Source organism: Marmota flaviventris, chromosome 1 (assembly GCF_047511675.1).
Source record: "Marmota flaviventris isolate mMarFla1 chromosome 1, mMarFla1.hap1, whole genome shotgun sequence".
In the NCBI taxonomy this organism is placed as follows: domain Eukaryota; kingdom Metazoa; phylum Chordata; class Mammalia; order Rodentia; family Sciuridae; genus Marmota; species Marmota flaviventris.
This window is the reverse complement of record NC_092498.1, coordinates 184,106,316-184,127,651: the sequence shown is the minus strand read 5'-3', so window position 1 is coordinate 184,127,651 and position 21,336 is coordinate 184,106,316. Positions and strand designations below refer to the sequence as shown.

The following is a 21,336-nucleotide window of genomic DNA, read 5'->3' as shown; positions in this document are numbered from 1 at the left end:
CAGCCTCCCCGGGGCCACAGGTGCACAGGTTGAGAGGACACTTAGTGTTTGGGGGACACTGTTGAGTCTTAGTCGCTCCTCAAATTATTTCCACCTGCACATCTTTCTTTGGTTCCATCTCCTCAGGGAGGTAAGTGATCTACCTAAGAGTATGTTTAAATGGCCGAGGAAATAAGGTCCCACAAATGGAGGGGCTTGAACACAGAAAGCCATATCTCCCAGTTCATGGGGCTTTCTAGCAGAAGCTGCTAGGGGCCATCCCAGCTGCTGGTGGTTCTTGGCTGGTGGCAGGACAACTCCTGTGTACACATGGTGTTCTCCTCACCGCATGCATGTCTGTCTAAATCTCTCCTGTTACAAGGAAGTGAGTCATACTGAATTAGGAGTCCAATTTACTCCATCCAATATGGCCTCATCTTAACTAACTATATTGGCCCCAAACCCTATTTCCAAATAAGATTCCATACTAAGTTACTGGGGTTGGTTAGGATTTCAATGTATAAATTTTGAGTGGAACACAATTTAACTCCTAACAGTGTTCCTCAAACTTCAGTCATTTTCATTGTGGTTTTGTTTTGTTTGAGATGAGGTCTCACCATGTTGCCCAAGCTGGCCTCAAACTCCTGGGCTCAAGGAATCTTCTCACCACTAGCTGGGACTACTGGTATGTATCACCTTACTTGGCTCCATGGTTTTAAAAACTCTTTGTTCTCTTGAATAAGATCCCATTTTTACTATTATTTGTTTTAAGCCCTGAATTTTCCTTTAATACTATTATATTGTATACCATATATAGAGAACCAGTGTTATAAAGTATAAGCAAATCAATGGTAAACATACTACATAAAACACATAAATAACAACATAAATCAACTGACTGTAACTGAAACAAATGTTATGATCAACATAAACATAACCATTGAAAAGTCTGTCAGTGTCCTACCCTACCCCAAATCACTTTCTTATCCTTGGCGGGTAAAAATGGTTTTTGGAAAACACACACTGTTAATCCTAATGGGGGAAAGGGCATTCCTAGAAGTTACATTAAAAGCCAAGAAAGCACTCTTAGCATGAGAATCTCAACTGCTTTGATGGGGTGGGAACAGAGAAAGGACATAGTGTGCTGTGGTTTGGGAGGGGAAAGTGAGGTCTAATTACTCTGCACAGAACCACAGATAAGAGGATCAGAGAGTGGCCTTGCAAATCAGATTTTATAGGAGAGAAAAATGAGACCCAGAGAGGTGAAGGCCAGCCAGCCTGGGCCAAGGCTAGAACCTAATCGCTTGACTTGTGGTCGGGTCCCACTTCGCATTTACTCAATCCCTTGCTGCTCTCCTGGAGTCTCCAACACCCAGGGCCGGGAAGGAGCAGGCTCCCTGCTTCCTGCAGTGCAGCTGGGCTGTGTGTTGTGGGTGAGGACATGCCCGGGGCTGGGGAACTCTGGGTGATACATGTATCTCTATGAGCTAATTTTTGGTTATTATCAAAAAGTGAATTTTGCATAAGATGGTTCTCCTACTTCTAATTGTTTGCTGGAGAGAATTCTGTGTTGTTGCTTTGTTTGTTGGTAGCTTCTATTTTTTTTAAAAAAATATGCTAGTTGCACATGGTTAAAATTTATACAGTCCCAGTTTGTGGTAACAAATGTTCTTCCTGGTTCTTAATAATATCTGAAACCCCCTCCTTACAGGCAACTGCCACCACCATTTCCTGTGTATCCGTGTAGAGATCCGAAGGTGGAATGAATGGCAGCTTCAACACATGCCACCACTTATTCCTCCAAAATATATTTCTGTGTAACTTAGCGGATGTTTCAGGAGGTGGTTTTGTTGCTGTGTGAACATCACACAGTGTATTCACACAAACCTACGTCTGTGGGGCAACCCTCCACACACGGAAGCTGTATGGTGTGAACGACTGTACCGAGTGATGTCGCAGGTCACTAGAGCATGACAGTAAGTACTGCTGTATCTAAACAGCTTGTTCACACCAGCAAAACCACATACACAAGTAAAATGTTGCTCTAAGAAGTTCCGATGGCTGCAGTGTCGGAGAACAGTAGGATTTTTTAGTCCATTATAATCTTCTGGGACTACTGTTGTGTGTGTGGCCTGTTGTTACATGGTACAGGACTGTATCTGAAACAAGTCTCACCAGAATTACATAACTTGTGGGAACACCCCCTCAACTTCCACTGATTTGGGGTTCTTACCCGGCTCCCCAGTAGCTCATTTTTTTCTCCTCTTTCTCTTTTGAATGGATTTTAATCTTTTTACATTTTTGGGTGAAGAACACAGTAGGAATAAAGTGGGCCGTTCCAGCCACTAACACTGGCCCATAAAGGATATTTTGGCTGGCACACACTAGGTGATCAATAAATCTCATTAGAATAAGAATTGGAAAAGGTAAGATAACGGGTAACATTTACTTAGCATCTGCTATTGGACAAACACTTTAAAATACAACTTCATAATGAGTTTTCTTTTTTTCCTGGGCTGGAGATTGAACTCAGGGCCTCTCTCATGCTAAGTAGGCTCTACCATGAGCTACATCTTCAGCCAACTGGGTATTTTTATTCCCAGTTCACAGGAAGGTACTCAGAGGTGAGAGAGGTCATGTAACTTACCTGTGTCTCGCTGGTCTGATTACCAGGCCCATGCTGTCTTGCTTATGTTTCTTTGTGGTGTGAGGAACTGTGGCAGGTCAGTCCTAGAACCATTTCCATTTTGGGAAACCAAGTACACAGTACCAGGTAGACAAGGTTCCTTGTAGGATGAGTTTTGTCTTCGACTCCAGTTCTCTTGCAATTGCACATGGCCTGTGGAGGCACTTCTTGCATACTGAGTGCCAGAGGTCACCAAGGCAAAGAAAAGGTGTGAAAGGTCACCTTGGGGCACAGGGGATTCAAAAGTGAGCTAAGAGAAAGACTTTGAGAAAGGAGAGCTGATGAAATTTACCACAGCTTGAAGATGAGCTTCTAGGACACTGTCTCGTGACTGGTAAGCTTTGAGTGAACAAATTCAGTAAAGAGCAGAAAGGAAGCCAGTGTGTGCATGTGTGTGCACATGCGGATGCATGAGGGAGGGAGGGAGGGAGGGAGGGAGAGAGAGAGAGAGAGAGAAACAGAGAGAAGGGCACATTTAATGTTGGTGTTTATCTTGTGTCTTGTTTCCGGGCTCTTGAACTTTATGAGGTTAGATTTCCTGGGCCTTTATTCTAAAGCCTGGCATTTCTCCCAAAAGCACCAGTCTGCCTAATGAGGGCAACTCAAGTGAATCCACAGAAAAGAAGGAAAGTGATATTTTAATTTTATCCATCTGAAACAAAAGTGTATGCAAGAAATGTGCCTGCAGTCCCGAATCATAAATGTATCAATGCCTTATTTTATGGAATAAAAATGTGTTCTGTCCAAATTGGCTGTGAAGTGAATAAACATTATTTTTCTACTGAACTGAGCTATAAAATGACTGGAAATCTCTCCATGGGGATTGGGGTGGATGGAGTAATAAAGAAACCTACAGCCAGAAGGAAAAAAAACCAGCACAGAGCTGACCATGAGCAACTCCTCAAGGGCAGATGTGATGCCATGCTTCCTTGGACAGATTTGTGTTGCCACCTTCTAAACATCCCACTTGGAGGATTGCCCTGATTTCCTCCTACTTTTCACTGTGTGGGGCTATTCAACCCAGCAGAACTGCCTGTAATAGTTTGCTTTACTTGAGGTCCATCTGGCACACAGCCAAACATGCTTTAGGTTCAAAGGTTTTGGTTGCATAAACTCAGTCATTTTCAAATCCATCAGTTTGTACCTTTACGATTTTATCAGTTTTCCTGGAAGGGATGTTGCACAGTGAGTGGGCTTATGACCACGTGGACCTGGGTTTGAGACCGAGCTCTGTCATTTAGCAGCTATAGGAGGTTGGATCTATTAAAACCTCTGGTTTCTATTTCCATATTTGTATGATGGGGATCATAGTATAAAGCTCAGGGGATTACAGAAAGGATTGGATAAAATGATGTGTGCACACATGTGTGTGCACCTTGTGTTTCATACCTTGTGCTGAATATTTAGATATTTAGGGCAGTACGTGAAGCCCTGAGTTTCAACCCCCTTGCCGCAATAAATAAATGAATAAATAAATAAATACTATTTATTGTTGTGGTGATAATGACAATAACAACAACATAAGTACAGAATCTTGTCCTAGTAGGTCACCCTTTTTATTCATCCATCACAAAATGCAAATGACCCAAAGGAGAAAAAGCAGCCCTAAATGTTTTTCAACAGAAATTTATTTTTATTGCCCAAAGGCATGTAATTTTTATAGCTTTTTGGAACCTCAAACCTTTACATGAGTGGTTCTACAAGAATTTTTCTTCTTGGAAGGCCAAGAGTGGTTTTCTTTTTTTTCAATTTACAGATAAGAATTGCTACCATGTGCTTGAAAACCTCTGCCCTCCAGCAAGCCATATCTCCACCCAAGATGTGTGCTGCCCAGCATGTCTTGCTACTTTGTTAAATAGAATGTGGTCAGAGCTGTGGAAGATGTGAGTGGGCCCAAGTGCACCTGTTTGTACACGTGATCACCCACTGAGTCTTTCCTGGAGTTTGTGCCTGGATGGTATTGAGAGGAAAAGTGTGCAACCTGACAGTGGCTAACTCCTGACACTTTTCCTAGCTGGGGGAAGTTGGGCAACTTATATAACTTTTCTGTGTTAGTTTCCCTGCCTGTAAATTGGGAGATGACTATGCCTGTCTTACAGGGCTTATCCAAGGGGTGAGAGAAGAAAATAGATGTGAAGAAGCTGGAGCTCAGCTGTCACGATGGCAATTCCTTTCTTTCCCTTCTCTCTCGTGTTCAGTATTACCTTTATCTGCGGTTCAGATGACTGCAGAGCTCCCTCAGTTTGCCTAGTGGAGGCATACATATCAACCTGCACACAACCCCAGACTCACATGGAGAGACACTGTTCTACTCAGAATGGAAGGAGAGCTGCTTTTGTTCCTGCAACCTGCCTGATCACGGTGTCAGAGGTTGTCATGCAGTGCAATGCGTAAGTGACAGACTGCCTGTTACATACTCTCTAATCACCACCTTCTACCCTTACCCTGACTTGGGTTTCTGGCTACCAGGGTGGATTTCAGGTTCTGTCTCCTGATTAGTTCCTTTCTTTCCTTCCTGAATTCTCTTGTCCGCCTCTGTCCACCCTGCCCAGCAAAGCCTGTTCTTGGTTGTCTGCCTTCTCTTGCCTGGGTCCTGAGTGTCTACATGTTGCTGCAGTCATACAACCTGGCCTGCTAGTTTCAGCTTCTTTCTGCTTATATGCTCGCACTTCCACGCAGATGCTTGACTTTGGTGGCAACCTACCATGCTTCTATAAGAAGGTCCTCTCTCAGATGACTGTTTAATACTTTCTTTCTTCTCAAACCTTCCAGTATCCCTTACTTCCTAGAAAGTGACCTTGCTTCAGTCTTTGGTCAGAAAATGAAAGCTGTCAGATGGTGATTCCATCTCTCAATTTGCAAGTCAACATCTTCCTGCATTATCTGTACCAGCCACAGGATCCTCCTTTCAGTGGTGACAGAGACATTGTGCTTCCTACCACAGGCCTGTCCTCCTAGTGCATGCCATCTTGGTGCCTTTCCAACTTCAGAGTGCTTGTGAATCGCCTGGAGAGCTTTGCAAACGCAGTCTGATCCAGCAGGTCTGGGCCAGAGGCTTGAGATTCTGCATTTCTGACAAGACCCCTGGTGATGACAAGGTTCTGAGAAGCAAACTACATTTCCATTCCATCTTTCTTTTCTGGGTTGTTTTTACCATCATACGTATATTCCAGTACATTCCATTTTTAAAATCTCTCCTTTGATCAAACATCTTTCTCAGACTACCACCCTAATCTATCTGCTTTCAAGGCAATACTTATTGAAGATTTTTCTACCTGGGCTGTCTCTTCCCATCCTAAATTTTACCATTTTGTTACATCTTCATACTTTTCTTTTGATGACAAAATACACATTCATTATTATTATTATTATTACTACTACTACTACAGTGCTGGGGTTTGAACCCAGGGCCTTGTGCATGTGAGGCAAGCACTCTACCAACTGAGCTACATCCTCAGCCCCACATTATTAAAAGATTAAATGTGACACAGAAACTAAACTCTTAACCCCCCTTATATATGACTCACTCTCTTTCATCATATGGGAGATGAGATACATCCCAGTCCTTTTAATTTTTGAGACAGGGTCTAGCTAAGTTGCTTAGGTTGGCTCCAACTTGCGATCCTGCTTCAGCCTCCCAAGTTGCTAGGATTACAGGTGTGTGCATCACCGTGCTCCCTTGCATGACTTTCATTTAAAACATTTTTTTTTTAATTTGGAAAAATATTTATATTGAGTAAAATGTGAAAAACAAACATGTATTCATCACACAGAATGTGTTAACACTTGTCACACAGTGGCTTTATATCTCTATTATAAAAGAAATAAAATGTTAGATATAAATTGGAAATATTTTGTATGTATCTCTAATATTTTCTATGTATCTCATAGTCCACTAAGGGGTTGGGCTTGCTGTTCCAACCCCTGCCTGGGGGCTCTTGCTCCCCAAAGCCACTACCATCACAAGGTTGATATGTGCATTGGTGAGGCTCAGATCATCTGCAGGTGGCAGAAACTCCAGCACAGCACTGGCTTAAAGAAGACAAAAACAGACTTCTCATTCACATGAAGGTCTGGGCGGGAGGTACGAGGTATGGGGGATCCAGGCTCCCCACCTTACAGTCCAGGGTAGCACTTGGGCAGCAGCAGGAAGGACGTTTTGCTGTGGACTGGATCTTATCTCTGTATGTCTCCCTGATGGGAATTTTCCTCTGTACATACTTCTGTCCTTAATTCCATCACTACTTCCAGTTGCTTTGTCTTCCCATACAGCATCAGAATAGTTCATCTATTGACAGAATTCCTTATTTTTTTTATCAGTAGGATATATGATTTTTAAAAATAAACATTTTAGGGCTGCAAATGTAGTTCAGAGGTAGAGCACTTGCCTAGATGTGTGAGGCTCTGGGTTTGATCCACAGTACCAATAAATAAATAAATCAAATGTGTTTAAATGTCATCTCTGGACATTTTGGGCAGCATGGTGGTAAGCCTTGTGATTCATCTGCAAGGCTTGGCTCTGGCCTTCTTGCTTTTCTCACTCCACATATTCCTCTCTCCAAGCGTTGTCACCGTTTCCCATAATCACATTCCTTTCCATACCCGGATGCTTCCCGTCTTCCTAGTTACAATCCTGGGTACTGAGCTTTCCTGAATATGATACTGGAACATTTAACGGCCAGATATTTCTGCTTGTATCTATTCAAGGTACTTCAATTTCAACATGTTAGAAACTGAACATTTTCTGTCTTCTTGCTCCAATATAGTCTTTTTTTTTTTTTTTTGGGGCGTGGGGCGTGGTACTGGGTATTAAATCCTGGAGCCACATCCCCAGCCATTTTCTGTTCACTTTTTCTTCTTTTGGGCATTAGGGATTGAACCCAGGGGCACTTTACCACTGACCCTTTTAAATTTCTTTTTTGAGACATTTTTAATCTTATTAAATTGATTAGGGCCTTGCTAAGTTGCTGAGGCTGGCCTCAAACTTGGACTCCTTCTGTCTCAGCCTCTTGAGTCACTGGGATTATAGGCATGTGCCACCATGCCTGGCTTATTCACAAATTTCTGATCAGAAATTTGTTTCATGGCTATGCCTCCTTTGAAGAAGTGTATTAGTTATTTTTATGTAATTAACCACTTCAAACTCAGTGGCTTCAATCAGTATCACTTCTTATTGTCAATAATGTAAGAATCAGGTGGGCAGCTTATTTGGTCTTGGCTGGGTTGATATACCTGGTATCTGCTGCACACTGTGTAGGTGGCCCTGGGATATTGGTTGGAACTCCCTCATGCGGGGGGGGGGGGGGGACTGGTTAACCTTGAATGTCTCAGTTCTTCTCCATGTCTGCTAGCAGGATGACCTGGGACTTACTCTTGAGGCCTGGAGAATTCCAAGAAAGAAGCTGTTTCATGGAAACAAAGTTTCATGGAAGAAGCTGTGCAGGACATGGATATTGGGAAGAATTGAGAAATGGGCCTATAGTTTTGTAATCAGCCTGCCATAGAGGATTAAGAGGGAATTTAGTTTCAAGCTGGGGGGTGGTGCATGTGCTCAGTTAAAACTCCAATGGTTCTATTTAAGAAAGAAAGGAGAATGGATATTTGGGATGATTTATAGATTCTGCTTCAGGAGGAATTATAGCTCCCTATTCATCTTCCCTAAATGGAGGATACACTCTCAATCTCTTGCTATAAATAATAATATTACCATTCTGACAAAATGTCTATTCTTCTTAACTCATGCACGTTTTTAATTCTCCTTTGACTCTGAGAAACCAGCCAATTTCCTCCTTAACCTCTTAAACAAGTCAGGAATAAATTGCTTACAAATATTTTGAGGATTTAATAACACAGTATTGGGGATATTTTGTACTCCCAGCAAGGTAGCACATTTATATAAATTGTTATATTGAAAACAACAGTTTTCATATACACTAATTTTTCTCACATTTATTTAAAAAAACCCTAAACAATAACTAAACATTGCCATTCCCTGCCCAAATCTAGAAGCCCAAATCTGTACTGACAAGTACATCCTGATATTTTATTACACGCTACTAAGAACACATGGGAATGGTGAGAGTCTTTAAGGACATATGTTTTACGTTTAAGAAAAAATGCATAGTCATGGTTGAATTTTAAATAATTTCCTCATATATTGCTAAAGCAAATGGCATCTCTTAGGGATTAATACAAGCTTTGGAAATTTCTTTTCATGTTTCTAATAATTGTCCATAAGCTTCTCTGGTTTTTCAGATCATAGTAGTTGGGAGCTGTCTGGTGGTGAATGAGGTCAGCTGTTGATCTACAGGATAGAGATCAAAGCTGTCAAAGTTCGTGGTGGTGACCATCTTCATTTATTTATCTGCTTGTCAGTAGTTTTGAGCTCGAGACTGAGCAGACAATGAAGAATGCTATCATCTTACTTCCAGGCAATTTCAGCAGGAGGCGGCTGTCCCTGGAGAGTGTGACCTCTCAGTGCCCCTTTGTGCTGTTCCTGCACTGTGGATTAAGGAGAAGAATCTTGCTTGGTGTTTCTCATTGTGCTCAGAGGCAGCGACTGTAAAGCATCTGTTACTTTACTGTTGCATAGCTTGACAGAATTTCTCAGGAGATCTAAATTTCCTATAAACCAGAATGTGATTGTCATCTTGAACTCTGACCTCCCATCCTTTAGAAAGGATGAGAGGGCCGTGTAGAGTGTAGAAGGGGATATGGAAGTGGGATTAGAGGTCACATGAATCCCAAGGATGCCAAGGTGACTGGATAAGGTTTATTTTGTAATCTGAGCTCAAAATGCTGACACTGGGTTTTCCAGAGGAGTTGGGTTTGCCCTCCACTTTGACTCTGTGGGTAATGTAAGAGAGATCAGTGGTTACAATAATGCTGCCATTGTCCTGTGTAGGTCCCCTGAGCAAGAGTTTTAAAACTCAGGAATGTTCCTTTTTAAAAGTTCTCTTAAGCTGGATGCAGTGGCACATGCCTTAATTCCAACTACTTGGGAGGCTGAGAGAGGATCATGAGTTCAAACCTAGCCTGGGCAACACAGTGAGATCCCATCTCAAAAAATAAATAGGTAAAGAAAATTCTCTGAAAAGGCATATTATGCTTTAGACTCCCCATTCATAGACATATACATGTAAGTCATGTTTGGTGGTACAAAGGAAGTTGCGGCTAGTTTAAATCCCTCACATTGCTTTAGACCAAGGAAAGAGTCAACAGAGCTGCGTGTGAAATCCATGAGTTATGCAGTGGGGGAGTTCTCCAAAATGTAGAGTGCATACCCCTTCTAAAAAGGTCATTGTGAGCTGGATGTGTTGGCACACACCTGTAATCCCAGAATTTGAGAGGCTGAGGCAGGAGGATTGCAAATTTGAGGCCAGCCTTAGCAAGAACCCGTCTCAAATTAAAATTAAAAAAAGGTCTGTGGATGCATCTCAGAGGTGAAACACTTGTCTAGCCTGTGTGAGGCCCTGGGTTCAATCCACAGTACTGCAAAAATCAAGCAAAAATGATTAATTAAACTATTTTTAAGCAAAGCATTTCTGTGGGCCAAACTGGTCCTGTGTAGTGTAGTCTGAGCTCTCAAGTTGAAATTCCATCCTAATCTCCAAACTTGCTGACTAGCAGTCCTGGTCTGTGGAGGACTGAGGGATTCCTGAGACATGGGACCTTGTTTTACAATAATCCAAATTCACCAGTGCTCATGGTGGTAAGTGAGAGTAAAAAGTGCCTAGCAGGAGAAGAATGTTCTAGGCTTTAGGAACCAGAGTCAACTCCCTGAGGGGCAGCATGAATGTAGAGAAATGTTCGGAAGGTCCTCAGAAGCTGTTAGTCAACTTTCCATCATTATAATGAAATAGCTGAGATAATAACTTAGAAAAGGTTTATTTGGCTCAGTTTTGGAGGTTCCAGCCCCTGGTCATGTGGCCCCAATTGCTTTGGATCTCTCAAAAAGCATAGATGCGTTGTGATGGAAGCATGTGACAGAGCAGAGAGCGAAAGAGGGCATGATCCCAATAACCCCAGACCTCTCCCCAGGCCCTGTCTCCTATTGGTTCTACCACCTCTTAATAGCTCCACCCTGGGGACCAAGCTTCTAACACAGAGGCCTTTGGTGGACATTCCAGATCCAAACTATTGCAAAGGCCAGGCTGCTCTTAGTCCCTTGATGGTTTCCACTCCAGAAGATTTCAGATAGGATGGAACTTGAAGTACTATGGTTCAGAACACAGCGAGGCCTGCTGCACATTTCCTCTGATGACAAGTCCAGGTCTAGCTTAGGGTGTGCTCATATGGCTAAGTCCCAGTCCAAGTATCAGAGAACCCTGTATAGTAGGGATATTTTGAGAGTCACCTGAAATAAAATACAGTAGTGTCCAGATCTTCTGGTAGGGCTAATCTGTGTCATTTCAACTATTTCAGTAATAAGCACGGACACTTCTCTTTGTAAATACAGAGACATTAAAAATTACCATGCCTGAGAACAATTAGTACTCTCCACCCTTTATTTTGAAACAGGGTCTCACTATGTTTCTCTGGTTGCTCTTGAACACGTGGACTCAAGGAGTCCTTCTGAGTAGACCACAGTTCCATGTCACTGTGCCCTGCTAACACCCCTTTTATTATCGTACCAAGATGCAGAGTTCATTCAGGTTTTCCCAATTGGCATGTTTCCCCAAGGGCAAATCTGTGTGGTGTCTTTTGAGATTAGAAAGGCCTTTCTTGCAGTTTAGTCTCCTAATACCAGGTCTACACTTTGTTCAACCATTTTTACCCCATTTATTGAAGGTAGCAAAACTGTACACCATCTTGACTCTAAGACTGAATTATGCCAATTTATGTTTATATCATGATCTTGTAGTTAGAAGAAAGGTGCCTGTAGTCTTGTAGCGGATAGCAGGGGTTGTGGTGGGAATCTCACTTTGGTACTCTGCTAATTTCATGTGATTCAGGGCCATCTATACCCTTCAAGGGCTAGGCTGAGGGTTTGTTAGATAACTATGTTAGTCAGCTTTTATTGCTGTGATGAAATATCTGAGATAACTCAAAGGTGAAAAATTTATTTTGGCTCATGGGTTTAGTCTGTGGTACTTGCCCTTGTTGCTTTAGGTTTCTGGCAAGGCAGAACGTCATAGTGGTGTGTGTGTGGTGGAGCAGAGCTGCTTGCTTCATGGTGGCAGGAAGCGGTGCAGGCAGAGAGGGCCCAAGGTCAAAATATACCCTTCAAAGGCACATTCTCAGGGACTCACATCTTCCAAGTAGGCCCCACCTTCTAAAGTCTCCACCTACTTCAAGTCTTCCACACATGAGCCTTTGGGGGGCATTCCAGATCCAAACTATAACAATAATTTACTATGCCCTGGTACACAGTTCCTTTGGATAAATGTTTCATTTCTTCCTAATTCTTAAGCCAGTATTCCACGATAAACTTCTGTGTCTGTTTCCTATGCTAGGTTTGTTTTGTGCTAATACCTGAGTCAGGGAAGAAAAAAAATTATTATAATTTTATTGGCGGGAAGTCCAAGGCAGAGGGGCCTACATCAGATGGAGGCCTGCATCATCTTCCATGGTGGAAGGCAGAAGGCCAATAGTGCATGTGTGGACCGGGCAGGGGAGAAAGGTAGAGAAGGAGACTAAACTCATCCTGTGATAACAGCATTAATCCTTTACAAGGCAGAGCCCTTAGGACCGAAGTCCCACCTCAGCCCAACAATGTGCAAGCCGGATCCCAAGTCTAAGGCCAGCCAAAGCAACTTGAGACCCTGTCTCAAATAAAATAGAAAAAGGGCTGGGAATGTGGCTCAGTGGTAGAGTGTCCTTAGGTTCAATCCTCAGTAACAAAACCAAAATAAAACAAAAGTCCTACTTCTTAACACAATTTCATTCAGAATTCAGTTTCCCCCATATGAACTTTGGGGGACACATTCAAACCATAGCAATTCCTATTTTTGGAATAAGAAGCAAAGACTGAAGGGCAGGGGAGCAAAGCTTGACTTATTTCTGTAATCACCATCTCAATGGATTCTTGTAGAAGAACAGATAAAAATACGGTTCATTTGTAGTTTGCTGACAAATTAAGGCTATGATTTTTTGAATCATTTAAGATCAATAAATACCATCTCAAACTACTTTTACTTTCTCAATGACCAATACTTTTGCCTCACTCAAGGATCTGTCAACATTTTATTTAGCAATAACAAAGCTATAAAATATTATAATTTGCAATAATTGATGTGGGAAATTTAGTAATATTAGGGTGTGAAATCATTCTTGGGATCAGAAATGTCTAAGTGTTAGTGGATACTATTTAGTTTTCTGGTGCCAAATTACTCCAAAATATTATTTTATAAGCATTTTGGAAACTTATTAGAATTGATTGTCTGCTGTGATTACAGATTTCAAGTAAAATCTCCACATTATCTGGAACCTAGACTTAATAGGCTCTGCTGTGAGCTGGATGTCTCTGGAGTTTTCCTAGCTTTTAAATTTTGAGAGCAGGATATATTTGTCATAAAGTATTTAGAGTTTACATAGATGGGGAGAAAAGTTTTAAGATCTAAAAATGGCTTACAGTAAAGCAAACAGATTTATGTTAGGATTTTCTTACTAGAATTGTAATCTCTGGCTCTGAAATAACATACTTTTTACATGATTTGAAGTACAAGCAGATATGAAATGCAGAGAGTAATATATTTAGATTATAATTTAAAATGTGTCCACTAAAGTTGACATTTTAAAGAAGAAAGGCAAACTGAATTTAATAGGGCTGTGGCTGTGGCTGTGGCTCAGGGGTAGTGTACTTGCCTGGCATGTGTGAGGCACTGGATTTGATCCTCAGCACCACATGTAAATAAATAAAATAAAGGTCTATCAACAACAACAACAACAAAAGTTGGTACTAATATTCTGGATCTGGTTGAATCAATCAAAATTAAACCAAACCCCAAAAAACAAAAACACCATTCTTGGCAATTTTGTGAAATTTATTCTGTATTCTTGTGTTATTATTAATTAAATTTATTTTATGTTAAAGAAAGAGTCAATACATAGTTGCCTGGTCCCCTCCAACCTCTGTAATGGTCTGTATCAGGAACCAACAAACTATAGCCCATGAGCCAAATGTGGCTACTGTTTTTTGCTGAAGTTTTATTTGAATGAATCTATGCCTACTTACGTATTATCTGTGGTTCCTTTTGCTACCATTAGAGAGTTGATTAGAGAGTTGAAAGTAGTTTGAGATGGTATTTATTGCAACAGAGATCATAGAGTTCTGATATGCTGAAAAAGTTTTTCCAATAAAATGAATGGTAAAAACATTATTAAAAAAGAATAAATGACCCTAGGTACTTTGGTTTAAAAGAAAAATTTAAATATATTTATATTTTGGGTTTCTTTTTAACCATTTAGAGACAATAAAACTTCACCTTTTAAATCAGATTTTAAAATGCTGAAATATTCAGAAGTCACTGACTTCTATTAGCAGTAAAGATGTTCATGGTTACTTAACTAAGAAAAAACTGTTCGGTGAGTCTGTAACTGTGCTAACTGGAAGAGAAGTTTCCAGTATGTGTATAACTTAAAGAGTCCTGAACATCAATCAGCAAGTCAGTTTTTAAAACTCATCCACTCGTTTCCTCTGCCTCCTGAAGCCACACACTAAAATAGCCAGAAAGTCAAGTCAGACAGACATATCCCTGTCACAGAATGTGTGACCATGACAGATACAGTAAGTTTGCTTCTTTCACCAAAATTTTGGAATTAAAAAACCAAAACAATGCCAGACAGCAATCACTACAAAAATTTCAAGAAGAAAAAGGAGACAAACTCGAAAGTGATTGAGTGCAATGATCAGCTCAGACTGCACCTTCACTTGATGGCTATTTTTGGAGTTACATATTTTAACTGCTGAGTAAAGAAGGTTGTTAACAGGATGGAAGTATGGCCAACAACACAATGATAGCAATCCACTGAAACAACCATAAAATCATCAGGCTACTGACAGCTGGAGAAATTCCACATGCTAAGCGACTTAACTACAAAGCAATTTTAGAGGTCTTAGATGAAAAATACACTTGAAACTGTAATTGAATTAGACAGGACAAGCCTTCCCGCACGTAGGGCTATGAAGGTCATCAGGACACAAAGCAAATGCTGGGTTAACACAAATGCATTTATCAGCCACAGTGATTTATTGAGTGCTTTAATAATACAAGTGTACATCAACTGATCCACAGTCAAAAGTGGCAGGTCCCTAAGAAATTTACAAGCACTTTAAGTAAATCAAAATACATATTATTTTGTTCAATCCAACAGTCTTCTGTGTGGTGAACAGAAGGCTAGTGATAAACAGGGTCTCAGTAATGCACAGTGATTCTGATTGAAGCTTTTGTACAAAAACTTGTTCCCAGTAGCATGCACCCACCAATAAAGACTTCAGTACAAAAAATTAACCCTAAGCACTACATTTAAGTAGAAACGAGATAGAATTCTGAATTTGTGTTTTTCTGAAGAACAAATAAAAGGAAAAAAAAAATCCAAAGTAAAACAAACAACAAAAAACAAAACCACACAGTATTACAAAGCTTTATAAGAAAGCTCTTACGATTATAGATCCAACGTTGTTTGCACTGAAAATAAAAGTTCCCATCCACACTGATGTGGGGAAAAATAATCCCAAATCTTTCAAGTTAACAGAAATCAAAAAGGTAATAAAATGAGAGAGAAAGAGAGGGAGGGAGGGACAGAAAGAAAGGAGAGGAGGGAGAAAAAAGGGAGACATACTATCACAAAACAGTTCAAAATTTAATAAAAACTGGAAAATAAGAACCGAGGTCTGGAGGGGTGGCAGGGCTATTGATGCACTTGGTGAATGTGCTTGCACAGGTCCGGCAGGGCGGTGGGCAGCAGGTCCCTATGTGGCGTACCGCTTGGTCCACTGTCTGGCCATCCGGTCGTGCTCTGCTCTGTTGGTCATGTACTGTGTGGCAATGCTGCCCACCAGAGGGTCGGCTGCAAGGGAAGCAGGGTCAGAAGTCAGTTAATACCAGCACCTCTTTCTCTTCCAAGTCAGGGAAGGGGTGTCCAGGAAGCTGGCCCTTGTTCAAGGAAAAAGTCACTGCAGCAGAGCCAGGGACCTGGACACAGACCAAATTTCACACAAACTGTCTGAAGAGTCATCTAGGTGTTTTACTGATACCTTTTCTGATGTATTTCTTGGTAAGTCTTATTTTATTTCCCTATCTCCACCACACACTTCTCACCCTGCTCTTCTGGTCTTTAAGTAGATTATTTCACTAAGAAAAGCATGCGGGATGTGGGGTGGGGATTACAGGGTCCTTGAGATCTCCTGGGCAGAGGTTTGGAAGGCATGGGCAACTCTTTTACCTTGAGTTAAGGAAGTGGTGGCTCTCATGTCCCTCATTCCCCTGCTTGGAGGGAACCTTCAGATGGTCAGCTGAACATAGTCCAGCAGCAATCAGATAGGGGGGAGAGAATCTTTTTTCTCCAATCAAAATCCACATAGCTCATGTTACAAAAATGTTAATAGATGTTATTAGCTAACACTCATGATATTTACTACATCCTAACATTTGAACACATCAACTCCAAATAGCCGGAGTCCATACTCTCACCTACATAGTATGTGGGAGGAAATGACTCTATACCATCAATGTTTAATAAAAGAAAAACAAAAACAAAAAGGAAATTTAGGTTTCTGGAGATCCCAAGATCCATCCAGTTTCTTCCAATTCTCTAATTTCATCCTTTCCCGATTTTTATTTCCCTTACATTTGGTGTTGAGAGCTTGGGTTTATTAGAACAGATGGGTCAGAAGAGAAAATAACAAAGCAAAAGCTAATGTTACTTATGGAAAAAAAAAAAAAAAGTAGAGAATATGGAAGATTTGGAGATTATTACCTAACAGAGACTGGTGCTTATGCTTTCTCAATATTATAGACATCACCTTTTAAATGATCTGCTAATGCAGATAACAAAGCCTCAGAGGGCCTGCCTGACAAGTCTTGCCTAGTTTTCTTGGGAATTGTGCCAAGCTTATTGTAATTATTCCAGAGAGAAGCCAGGTTCCTGCATTCACTTAGATCACAAAAAATTAGGACTACCCAATATATGGGTTTGTTTAGAACTTTTGCTTCTTAGACTCTTGTGCGTCTTTCCTTCACTCTCCCAAATGCTGAAACTGAAACTACCACTGAAACCAGCCCAATCATAATTCAGTAAGATTTTTTTTTTTTTTCTGATTCAATAAGACTTAAACCAGCAATACTGAGGGTAGACACTAAAAACTTGGGAATTTGCCAAGCTACTTCAAAGAAAACATGGGTCTTTCAGCTGAGACTAAGTATGACCGTAGGGCCAAAGTGAGTTGTATAACACATTTCTCTACCTTTGAAAAAAAATCATCTTGACCCAATTCTTGGCAGTCTAGAGTGTAAAGCTGAGGGTTAAACTTGGGCATCCTTAGCTTATATCATTCAAGATGTGTTTCATTAAATAGATCCTACATTAGTAAAACACACTGACAACCCATCTGTACTTCTTAACTGACTGAAGCTTAACATCAGAAGAATGACTAGTGACATTAATGCTCTACCTAAAATTGCACCTTCATGGAGTGAATACATACTGGGAACAGGGAGGAAGACAGGCCTGTCATTTCACCCTAAAGGAGGTAGAGGGAGACAAATGAAGAGTAAGAAAGCTGTGGGGTAGGAAAAGGTGTTGCTTAAAGTGTTAACAGTATTTTAGTAGGCAGAGGGAGAAATCTCAAAAATAGTTAGAACTGGTAATATAACATGGACTATACAATTTTTTTTTGCATATTTATATAATTAACCTTTTTTTTCAGAGTTCTTTTTACCTTTTTTTGAATTTTGCTTTAAAATGATTATTTCCACTTGTAAAATTATACATGCTAACTATGAAAGAATAAATAATAATAATTTAAAGAATCATCTCAGACAACATACGACAAGTTGTAAGTAATGAGCATCTGTAAATTCTCTTAGAAAAAACTAATGCTAATATTTTGATGTATTTCTCCCTACACATGATGATAAAACAGGGATTAATTTATGGTCTGCATTTATAATCTTTTACAGAAGTCGCTTTATCATGGATAAGTTCTTTTCTTCATCATCATTTTCAATATTCTCCTAATGACCAATTTTCTGTTTACAGACATTGGGTTCTTTTTAACTTTAGCATCATAAACAATGCTGTAAGGAACATTATTATACTGCATTTGTAAATTTATGAAAAGTTTACTTGTGTTTAAAATACAAATGAAGGAACAAAACAAAAATAAAAAATGAAAGAATTTTAAAAATCATTAACCAAATAGCTCTTAATGTTAAAATAACTTGATGAATAAAAGAAAGTTAGAATGAGGTGTTGCAGACCTGTAATCCCAGCTATTTGGGAGGTTGAGAGGTAGAAGGATCATGAGTTTAAGACCAGCCTCAGCAACTTGGTGAGACTCTGTCTCAAAATAAAAAGTAAAAAGGGCTGGGGGTGTAGCTCAGTGGCAGAGCCCTTGCCAAGCAAGCTTTAGCATTCAATCCTCAGTACCCTAAATTTAAAAACAAATAAATAAAATAAAGAAAGGACTTTACTGAGCTTGCAAAGATCAACTATCATATTGGCTACCATCGTATTTAACAAGCATATACAATCATCACTTGGACTTATTTTAGTAGCTGAATACTAGTTTTTAAATATTGGTAATCTAGCTAAATGTAATTTGGGACTAAAAATCTCTTAGGGCCAAAGACAAACTATATAATACCCAGGGAAAGATTTGGATCTGTCTACATGGGTATTCATACAAGTCTTCAAAGTGAGAAGGAAGAACAGCTTCTATGTGTTAAAAGGTTGTTGGAACATAACAGGTCTTAATAGTGTCTGCTACAGATACTGATACTGACAAAAAACACTTGGTAAAAACCAAAGGCTGCTGGCACATCTAATGATTGTGTGAAGCAGTAAAATAATGTGAAAATATCAGATAAAAATATTAGGGGAAAAATCTTATGTTTGAGCCAGGTATTACAGCATGCATCCCAGCACTTGGGAGGCTGAGGCAGGAGGATTGCTTAAATGCTGGGGTTCAAGACTAGCCCGAGAAACATGGCAAGTCCCTGTATCAAAACAAAACAACACAAAAGAAAAGCTTTTAAAACATTTTTTTTTAAAATAATTGTAGAGGGACACAGAATATCTTTGTTTATTTATTTTTTATGTAGTCCTGAGGATAGAACCAGTGCCTCACATATGCTAGGCAACCACTCTGCCACTGAGCTATAGCCCCAGCCCCCCAAAGAAAAACTTTTGCCTGCTTCTTAAGTATTCAGTAAGTGTTTTCTTTAAGCTTTGCACACAGCTTCAGTTTGTGGAACTGCTTCAACAACCAACACTGTATCATCACCATCACCAAATCTTTCAGTCTAGGAGTTGAGAAGTCGTGACCTTTTTGTCCCAGTTTGAGAAAAAGGAAAGCTTGTTGATCTGAGAGCAAAATCTCTACTAACAGTAAGCCATACTGACAAACAGAGACCCCCAAATTCATGCTTTTCATCAGCTGAAAACAAGCAACTATTTAAGTATTGGAACTGTGCATAGAGCCATGCAGCAGCTGGCAGTGCTGAAAAATTACACTGCTACATTGTAATGACAAACTTTAAAAAGGTATTTAAGTTTTAATAATAAACTTATAATATTACATTCTTGAAAATTAAATTCCATATTTATTCTTGTATCTCAGAAGTTCATTTTGGAATAGGAACATTTATAGCTTTGCCTTAGGCTGTTCATTGATTTTTAACACAGGTTGTTCAGTATTCAGCCAAAATAAATTCTGTGTACCTCTAAGGCTGATACTGCTCATCTGTTATTTGTGGAGAAAATATTTTCTCCATGTGTATCATTTGTCCTTTAACCTGGTTCATGATGTTTCTTGCCATATATAAATTTAAAAATTTTATGTGGTGGAATCAGTCAAATCTTTCCTTAATATTTTCTGGTTTTATGTCATTCTTATAAAGTTCCTCTCCATCCACTCTCAGTGTTTTAGAAATATTCTCCCATACTTACATTCTCCTATATTTATAGCAACCTTCTCATGAAATGCTAACATCATACATAAGGTTCTTATACATGTTTGGACCTGATTCTATTATAAGGCCTCATGCATGGTAGGCAAGAGTTCTACAACTGGGCTACAACTACAGTCCCAGGTTAATTTGTTTTTTGTTTTATTCACTCTTGTTTTTATCACTATAGCTTTATTGTAGGTTTTTCCATCTGGCAGGGTAGGTCCTTACCATACCCATTCATTTTCTTCACACACACAATTTTTTTATAACCCTAATATGATTTGTGGAACAGTTAAAGCTATTTCTATCTCATTCTTTAGACTCTTATCTAAAGAATGTTATCACATGATTTAGGAATATTGGGATTTCTCTGGTTTACTAGTTGAAGATCAAGTGATTAGGACAAAGTTGGAATTTCGTTGAAATGTGGGAAATCACACCACTATAGGTCTAATCCAAACAGAGACATTAAATGTCCTAAAAAGACATTTTATGTGCATCTACAATAGAAGGGTACCAAGTAAACCATTAGCTACAAGAGAAGGGTACCAAGTAAATCATTAGTAAAGACTAGGAGTGCCTGCAAGAAGGAGACTTTTGAGTGTTATCTTATGCTGCAGATCTGCCCCTTGTTAGCCAAGGAGCAAGGCAGTAGTATGAAAGCAGTCTGTACTTTTCCTTCCTCTCTTGTCAGTGTTTCCATCAAGAAGCCAGCCCACTAAGTGACTCTGGTACAAAAAGACTCTTAGGAGAATGCTGTGTGAGAGGCAGACTGGCACTCTTGAAACTACTTGCCAGGTAATTTTTAAATTTTTAGGAATTTGAACACAGCCATTATTAAAAATTAAATTTATATAATAACTTACAATTAAATGTTAAAAATAAGATAAAATTTAAAACTTATTGCTTAATCATTTACTGCCTTTTATTGTTAGCGTCATCTATGCTCTTCTTTTATGCCCACTCTATCTATATGGTAGGATAAACGGCATGCCACTGAGCATCTTGACCCAATTATGTAGGTAATAAATAGGGTCATTGGTAGCTTGAAATTGGCAAATGCCACAAATAAGAACTTGGTTTATTGTTTTGTTGATTGTCTAGACTTAAGAAAGTGATGAATAAAATGCTCATAATGCAGACTAAAGCTAAAAGTATACCATATTAAGAGTTCTTACATTTTGAACATCACAAAAAGTGGAGGACATATTCTTCCAGTATTTGGAAACTATTATGACAGTTACCTCTTATCTGTGGGGGACATATTCCAAGATTCCCAGTGGATGCCTGAAACTGGATAATACTGAATCCTATATCTCCTATGTTTGTTCCTATATACCCTGCAGCACTGCCATGTAGTACCAGAGTTAAAGCAATCTGACTTTCGATGTTTTATGTCCTGGTATTTCCTTTGCATCACTATTTTTAAGCCACTATTAAGTAAAATAAGGGTTACCTGAATACAAGTACAGCAATATTGACAACAGTGAAGAAGACAGTACTAAATGACTAGGGGTTGGTAGTGTATGTACTGTGAATATGCTGGAAAAGAAGGAT

The 21,336-nt window shown here is 39.7% G+C and overlaps 1 protein-coding gene across 2 annotated transcripts in view; it reads right to left on the bottom strand.

The window, feature by feature from the left end:
- Positions 1 to 14,833: 14,833 nt before the first annotated feature.
- Positions 14,834 to 21,336, bottom strand: part of LOC114081744 (ubiquitin-conjugating enzyme E2 E2) — a 309,382-nt gene continuing 302,879 nt past the window's right edge. For both annotated transcript variants that reach the window (XM_027923187.3, XM_027923188.3), the window contains exon 6: positions 14,834 to 15,676. In XM_027923187.3, coding sequence (XP_027778988.1) covers positions 15,579 to 15,676 — 98 coding nt within the window. In that variant the 3' untranslated portion in view covers positions 14,834 to 15,578. The remainder of the gene's footprint in view (positions 15,677 to 21,336) is intronic.